The 8,588-nt window shown below is 40.3% G+C and overlaps 1 protein-coding gene across 2 annotated transcripts in view; it reads left to right on the top strand.

Annotated features, from left to right (window-relative positions):
• fhl3a (four and a half LIM domains 3a) overlaps positions 1-8,227 on the top strand; it is a 30,757-nt gene extending 22,530 nt beyond the window's left edge. The window contains exons 1-6 of one of the 2 annotated variants that reach the window (XM_032517485.1): positions 857-999; positions 1,153-1,325; positions 2,337-2,511; positions 4,607-4,776; positions 4,952-5,138; positions 6,884-8,227. In XM_032517485.1, the coding sequence (XP_032373376.1) occupies positions 1,170-1,325; positions 2,337-2,511; positions 4,607-4,776; positions 4,952-5,138; positions 6,884-7,041 (846 nt within the window). In that variant the 5' untranslated portion in view covers positions 857-999; positions 1,153-1,169 and the 3' untranslated portion in view covers positions 7,042-8,227. Of the gene's footprint in view, positions 1-856; positions 1,000-1,152; positions 1,326-2,336; positions 2,512-4,606; positions 4,777-4,951; positions 5,139-6,883 lie in introns of those variants that run through there. The other variant, XM_032517484.1, reaches the window with a different exon arrangement.
• Positions 8,228-8,588: the final 361 nt, after the last annotated feature.

Genomic DNA, 8,588 nt, shown 5'->3' with positions numbered 1-8,588 from the left:
GTGTGTGTGTGTGTGTGTGCATGTCTCCTCTGTGCATTGTATATACTGGTTGTGCAGTTGTTTAGGTGGACATATTTTTGTATGTGTGTGTGAGTGCGTACGTACGTATGTGCGTAAAACAGGCAGCAAAGGCCAAGTTTGCAGTTTGACTGATTATTATATTAGAAGTGATTATTATTACTGGGTGGTGGGAATGAGTAGCCAGCAGTGCACCCTGCCAGAGGGCGGTATCACTTATCACTTGGCTTTCCTCCAGCCATGCTGTAATATTTTGGCAACCTGATATTGTTGCCATAATGCTCTCACAATATTAATCTGTCACTTTGTTGTATGCTCAGTCTTGATCAAGGGGCCTATCACACTGTGAAATTCATGTACTTAAGACAGTACACCTCCTGTATCTGTACATGCATTACTGTAGTTGCATCTTGCATCTGTAGTTGCTGACAGGAAGCAACTTTTTGACTGGGTGTCTGGGTTTTTGACACACTCAAACACTCACAAATGCTTCATGGGGTTTCTGTAACTGTTGGTGGTCCATGCTCTACTCGCAAATAGGGTTATAAATAAATAATATCCAGGCCTCATAAATATTTACAGGTGTGTGTGATGGTTTCACATGCAAGGATACAATACTGTGTTCACACTTAGTCGTAAGAGAGCGGCTTTAATCTTTATGTTGCAGATTTTGAGCGGTTAACAGCAACAGGAAAGAGTTTGGTAGTTACAGAGAGAAAGCAACGTGACAGCTCCCTCTCTTGTCTTGTGCCCTCCCTCTGCATCCACCACACTTTCATCACACAGCAATAAAACTTAATAGGCATTATGTGCTGCCTCTCTTGTTGCTCTATATCTCTCTCACTCTTTTTCTACTTGCTCCCACTTGCACAGCGTGTTTTGTTTGAGCTCAGCTCCACTGCTGGAACAAGCCAAAGTATTTACAGCGTAAATATTGGCAGGGAAAGTCTATACTGATGTCCAACTGCTGTGCCAGAAAAGGTGTCTGAATCATTCCTCTGGACTCTTCCTCCTGTTCTTCCCTTCTTCTATTGTCCATCTGTTCTTGTCCTCATTTCTTGTAGGTTTGTTGGCATTTCTTTTAAAAAAAATTTTAAATGTTGCAGATTTGAGAGTCTCCCTTTTGTGTTTCAGGTTTACAGTAAATAACAATGGCGGATAGTTTTGACTGTGACAACTGCAAGGAGTCCTTGTATGGCCGCAAGTACATCCAGTCAGATGACAGTCCCTACTGCATCCCCTGTTACGACAGCCTGTTCTCCAACACGTGTGATGAGTGCAAAGAGCTGATCGGCCATGACGCAAGGGTAAGGCATCCATTTTGACATGATCAGACAGGCAATCATCTATCCTCTGCACAACAGTAACAAGTAGAGTACATACAGAATTGCAGTTGAAACATTACATTCATTTTATGCAATACATGCACTGGAATAAACCACATTTATGACCTCAGTCTTTCCACACTATAAGCCACATTTTAACAGTTTAAACAAAGGTAAAGCATATCAAAGATCTGTTCTATTTAGGTTCAAGCCATTTTTTACAATGTTTTGACATAGCGTTGGATAGCAGTAACAAAAGTTATGTCATGTTAATGACGCATAATTCATGCTAAATGAGGCGTGTTCTTTATACTTTGTATGGGAAGACATAGTAAAGGCTAATTTAACATGCAATTATACAGGCAATTTCCACTAAGTCTACATAAGCCAACAGGCTAATTTTGTCTAAGATTGTAAAAATGCAGCATGAGGGAATGTCTCCCTCTTCACCACAATCAAGTTAAAATTTAATCTTCCCCTAATGGAAAACACTAACATGAAGTGGATCATTTAAGACTGGCCTACGCTACTTATTGAAGTTTACAGAATGGAGCATGTTACAGTGCTTATTAGTTTGCTTAGCTAAGGAGGCCAATGCGTTATCAACACCATCATGGGCAGTTGGTGATAAATAAAGCCAGCGTGTTCTTGGCTCAGTGCCTTTAGACAATCAATTCAACATCCTTGTGAGACTTTTGTTTTCTTAAAGAAGTGTGCTCCCAAATATATTACAGTCTGAACACGTACACACAGTATAACCACATACTTGTTGCTGCCTATGCAGACATTACATGTGTCAGTTTGAACCAGACCAATCAAACACTCCTCCTTGCTTCTTTTGTAGCTTCGCCTTTTTTGGGTTGCAATTCTAAAAATGTAGAATATAAAAATAAACAATTATAAACTCAAAATGTAGTAAAAACCTTTATTTTTGTGCTATATTTATGTAATGACCTCCAAATTCCTTGTTGTCTCCTCTTGATCTGCTGCCAGGAGCTCTTCTACGAGGATCGGCACTATCATGAGCACTGCTTCCGCTGTTTCCGCTGTGATCGCTCGCTGGCTGACGAGCCTTTTACCAGCCAGGATGAAGCGCTGCTCTGCAATGACTGCTACTGTAATGAGTACTCCTCCAAGTGTGTAGCCTGCGACAAAATTGTCATGCCAGGTAAGGGTGCAAGACATGTGCCTAGAGATTTAGGTGTTGAGATTTAAGGCTCTTTCCATTTGTGCTCTCAATGACTCTTTTTCCAACTGTGTTATGTGTTTAAAATAAAAAAAATAGCTTAGCTTAAACTCTAGAAGGAGCGAGTTGATTAAGATGGAATCAAATGAAAGAGGGAGTGACATGTAAAATACCCTGCACATAAGGCATTTGACAGCGCCATATATTATGGTACCTCAGTCACCCACTAAGCATTAGTCTCGTTGTGCCACATTTTATTTTCCATCTAGTATACAAATTCAAATTTCAAGATAGATAAGCAAATGACTTTGGAAAATGATAACATGGCTAACTTCAGGAAGCAGGGCAACGGAAAAGTACAAGGTAACCGATCAAGCAGATATTTGGAAAGAGGTTTTAGAAAAAAGATGGAGAGACAAAGGTGAGGGTCCACAATTGAGCAACAGCCAGTGCTGAATGTGACAAAGTAATTGGCAGTCTGCTTGACTTGTCTGTAAGTCAGATCCCCAGTGCTGGCGGGCTGCCAGCAGACTAGGATAACAAGGGATAAGCAAGTCAGTTATTTCATCGCCCATGTGCTTACACTGCCCTCACAAAGCAGCAAATTATTTCAGGAAGAGCATGACATTCCCCTTTATTTCCACTGTAAGTAATCACATTTTTTTATGAAAATAAGGTTTAGAATAGTAAAAAAAAATAGGTATAGAGAGTGATCAGATCAAAGACATCTTGACTAGGAAAGATCCTGGGAGTTAGTAATATATAATACTGCCAACTCTTGAACATCACTGTATATTTAAAAATTCTAATGCACTTGTTTGCAAATCTCAATAGTGTTATCTCTCCTCCAGTTAAAGAACTAGCAGCCCTTTTTGCTATCATATAAAAATATGTACACACTCAAAAAGAGGCACTCACACATATCTTTGTTTAACAACTGGATGCTGTGCTGAAGTGGTTTATGTCGGTGACAGGAGAGAAGAAACTATATACCAATGCCAAGAGGATTTGGTTAAAAAGATCTCTCTGATAAAACCGCTGCTATACTCCAAGCGCCAAAGATGGTCACACGGGACGTTGCATGTCTCTCAGACAATGATCCTCTTCTTTTCTCAGTTGGAAAGTCCTCTGACAGACAGCATTTCTGTTGTTGTCACTGTCCACTGTGACAAAGCGTCTTAATTCATATTTGCCAAGAAAAAAATATTCATAGGCAATCCATTGATATAAAGTCACACTGAAAACCTACAATACATACTGTAGCAACAAAGTACATAGTATCATGTGATGCGAGAACAAGAGGCCCTATAGGGCAAATAAACTGTCCAAGGCATATTTACAATTGACTATATGCAGAGAGCAAAATGCAGGATTTGCTTCCAGGTGTAGTATTACCCCCATTTTTAATAATTTCAAATTGTACTCAAAGCTCTTTAAGATTGTTGGAATGCTTGTGAAATTGCCCCCCAAAATTATGCCCACTGTATTTAGCATTTCAGCTAGTTCACTTTTATTCTATTTGCCATACATTCAAACCTAACTGCTAATATTGTCCACCTTTTATCCACTGTAATTGCTGTAAGTTTATAACCTGCAATGCATGCCGGGGAGTTTTGTAGTTAATGACAAGAGAGCACCACAGCACACAGCCAGAAGTAGGAAAATGTTAATGCAAAACGCATCACCATAGAATAAACTAAGCAGTATAATAAAAAAAAAAAAACTCAACAGCCAAGGGGTAGAAGATGAATTGGTTGGGGATATGGAGGGGGAAATGGCATTATCCTTTTCTGTACAGCCTGTTGCCAGTTTCCAGGAGAAGGAAAGAAGTGTGGGGCCTGTGGTATTATGATTTAAAATAAAATAAATTGTAGTAAAACAAAATGAGCTTTATATGCATCCAAGCAATTGAAGTGTATAATTTCATAGTTCAATAAAACCACCACCAAAAAGGCCATAACTATCCTATGAAGGATGGGAAAAGATGCATTCTACACAAATAAATTAAGACTCCCTCTGCTGTCATTCTTTCCATCGTTCTCTCTTCCTCCTGTCATCTCTTTCTCTCTGCTGCTAGGTACGAGGAAGTTGGAGTACGGAGGTTCTACATGGCACGAGGGCTGCTTCATCTGCCACAGCTGCGAACAGCCAATTGGCTCGAAGTCATTCATCCCTGACAAAGATGAACACTACTGCGTGTCCTGCTATGAGGACAAGTTCGCCCCGCGTTGCACACGCTGTAAAAAGGTCAGTCAAGTCAAAGAATTCCCACTGATCCTCACATGGTAGTGATAGAAACAACGCAAATGCATGCAACACATGAGGAGGAGTAATTCTGGTTATGTAGGAACGTGCATGGGAATGTATTTTAGAAGTCAATTGAAAGACTTTCCATGTGACCTTTGACTACTCTCATTTTCAGACACTGGCTAAAGGTGGTGTGACCTATCGGGACGAGCCGTGGCATAAGGAGTGTTTTGTGTGCACCAGCTGTAAGACACAGCTCGCGGGTCAACACTTCACCTCTCGAGACGAGAACCCTTACTGCCTCAAGTGCTTTGGCAGCCTGTACGCCAAGAAGTGCGAGGCCTGCAGCAAACCAATCACAGGCAAGATTACATCACAATTTTGTACATGAGAATATTTATTTGTGCTACTCCAGGTGTTACTTTTCATGTTTGGGTTAAGGTTCAATGCTAAAACTACCAAGTCTGACAAGATTGACAGCCAGTTTCTGTATTTTACATTGTGTGCGATGTTATTAATTTAGACGTTTGCTAATTTAGTGTTAGAGGACCAAAATGCAGAGAAGACACAGGCAGGTGGGATAGCATTTGATGGGATTTATTTAAAAAAAAAAAAAAAAAACAACAAAAGAGTTCAACGGGAGCAGGGCCATATGAACAAAGTCCAAATAAAAGAAAAAAAACAAGGAACAGGAAAAAGGCAAAAACTAGAGCTCAGGGTCTGCCAAAAAATTACGGGGAAACTCATAGGGGAAGGATGACTGCGGGGACACAACCAAATGCTGACAACTGGAACACACAGGCGAACAAACACACAAAAGGATCTGACAAGAAACAAATGGAACACAGACGTTCAATACAAGACGAGCAAACAAGGAACAGATGATACAACAGGTGAATCACATTAGGGCGGTGATGACAATCACAAAGGCGGGAAACACAAGGCAGGTAGTAAAACTAGACAAGACTAAACAGGGGAACAGACTATCAAAATAAAACAGGAAATAGAACATACAGACACCAGACAGGCCCAACGCAAACAACACAAGACCAGGGAGGACACTACAGAAGGAGACACGACAGAACCAAAATACCAGAAAAGAAGGCACAAAAAACAAAGCAATATACCAAAATCATAACATTTAGTATGCCACCGTTACACAGAAATAATTTAACATTTTCTGGGGCCTTTACATTTTTAAACTCATGTATAAAAAAGCTTTTCTTCCAAGTTGCTATGTTTTGAAGCACGCATGATTTGCAACTTCAGTCCTGCTGAATTCAAAGCCTGCCCCCTAAGGGCGTTTTCACACCTGTAGTTTGTTTGCTTTGGTCAATAAGTTGGTGAGTTTGTAAACTTGGAGCGATTTGCCCTCGGTTTGGTTCGGTTTGGTTTTACACCTGGAAAAATCTAAGTGTACCAAAATATGTCATTACAAATCATGCGAGAACGTTCATTCCTCTTATTGGTCCGATGTGTGGGGGCAGGAGCAAGAACGTAAATACAGGAAGAAGGTCCTGTGTTCTGGTCTTGTGGTCAAACCAGCTCATTTCATTAAAAATGATCAGACAGTGTTTTTGCGAGAGACGGTACTACGTCTGCTCTGGTCACCGAGACTTGGCTCTGCTCTGCCGGCGTCTGTCTCCAACTTTAGCGGCAGCGGCTTTGACGATGGAGATACGAGGGATAGACAGCGAGCTTGACCACAGTCAATCTGTGATAGAAACACTGCAAGCTGCTACAGTTTGCTGCTCTGCTTCATCGCAGATTACTAAACACACCTGACTACAGGAGACATTAGCTTGTGGAGTATGCATGGTTGGTGCGGTTTGAGTGTGGATCACGTTCTCACCACAAACAAACCGCTCCAGAGTTTGATTGAAAGTGTACCAAGACCACCTCTTCAAGCAGGTCTCGGTACGCATGTTTGGTACGCTTTTGGTGCGCACCAGAGTTTGATTGCCACATTCTCATCTGCCCACACAAACCACACCAGTGGGGAAACAAACTCTAGTTTGATTCAACCGAACTAAATGAGGCAGGTGTGAAAGCGACCTAAAGCTCGACATACAGTTTAATCTCTGTCTTATTGCTCTTTTAATCCTAGGTTTTGGAGGAGGGAAGTACATCTCATTTGAGGACCGCCAGTGGCATCAGCCATGCTTCACCTGCACTCAGTGCTCTGCGTCACTGGTGGGCGCCGGCTTTTTCCCTGATGGTGACAGGATCTTGTGCCGCGACTGCAACAGCAACAGCAACCTATAGAGCAGCCATTTACCACATTCTCACCCTTCCCTTGACTTACTTTTCCTCCCCTCTGTCACAGCATTTCATGAACCCTGAGTCATTACTGAGGAAGGTAACGCAGGCTAACAAATGCTGCCTCTCTGGTTGTTTTTATATAAAGACATCCGTTCCCCCGGTCCCTGTCGGGGTCTGATTTTAATCTAGGAGTTAGTGCTGCATTGTTTGTATCAACCGCCCCAAAGTAAACTCTTGAACCAAAAAGTTAATGATTTTGTGAAACAAAGTTTATGGAGTGCCTTAATAACATTACATATGTGTTACTGTATGTTTTATTGAACCAAAGAAATGCAAAATGCTAGTCACTTTGCAAAAAAAATCCTTTTATATCCTTTTTTTATATAAAAAAGTTGCCACCTCAGCTAGAGGTCGGGCTCTGAAGAGAAGACACTGATACAGTATAGTATGTAAACCTTACACTCTGTATTTCAAAGTATAGTGGAGGTACTGTTTTAATGCTCCTAAAACTGCAGTTTAAAGCATTTTAATTAAGTAAACAATGAGAAAAGGTAGAACAACTTTGCTAATTGTGCTTTTAGTGAGGTAGTCAGTTTATTGCAGTGATGATCAATAAAGTCATTTGTACTTTTAATAAAATATTCTCTTGCAACCATGTTATGTGCACATAAAAACGCAACTAAAAACATGGCACACAGGCCACTTTTTTGTCACGTATCTGCTTTTGTTGAACTTTGCAATGACACTTGTTTTTGCGTAAAGTTTCATCTTATTTCTGTCTTTTTCATTTGTTGTAATTAGTCTTTTTTTGTCTTTTGGATCACCATTGCTCAAAGAGCCAGCATTAATTACCAAGAGCAAGCTGAAATTAAATGCAATAATGTGCAGGAGCATGCATGTCTGGCATGATTTGTCTCAATGGTAATTTTGTTGCTGTTAACGCTGTTAGTGTTTTGTTTTTCATCGTTAGTTTGTAACATGTTTGTGAAGTAAAAATAACTATATTTCATTATTTCAGCTTTGATGCTGGTGAGTCAGAGTTGGCAAATATACATTTTAAGATGGAAATTACAGCATTGAGGGGATAACGGTATAAACTTAACTGTTAAAAAAGATAATTGATATGGCTAAATGCAACATGGTTGGTTTCATTTGTAAAGTCTTATTAAATAAATTTTCACTGACTGATCTTTGCTGGGCACTTTTTATATTCTGTGTTTATTAGTGGTTACAGTGAAATATGCATTACTGGTTTATGAGGTCATAGCTTTCTGTGGACTGTGTTTACTGTCCAAGCTGGAGAAAAGCCTTCTGGTGTGTTTAATAAGTCTTTCTAGGAAATATCTGTGCGTGTGTGTGTATGTGTGTGTGTGTGTGTGTGTGTGTGTGAGAGAGAGAGAGCGAATGAGTGCAACAGGGAAAGGGCATTCAAGTGTGTAAGAAAGTTAGAGAGAGAAACCATGTGTGTTTAATAAAAGAGAGTAAAAAGAGTGTGTGTGTCTGTATAGGTTTAAGATATTTGTGTGTGTTGTGAGAGAGAGTGAAAGGGA

The sequence above is a fragment of the Etheostoma spectabile genome, chromosome 6 (assembly GCF_008692095.1).
Source record: "Etheostoma spectabile isolate EspeVRDwgs_2016 chromosome 6, UIUC_Espe_1.0, whole genome shotgun sequence".
Lineage (NCBI taxonomy): Eukaryota > Metazoa > Chordata > Actinopteri > Perciformes > Percidae > Etheostoma > Etheostoma spectabile.
This window is presented reverse-complemented; position numbering and strand designations above follow the sequence as displayed.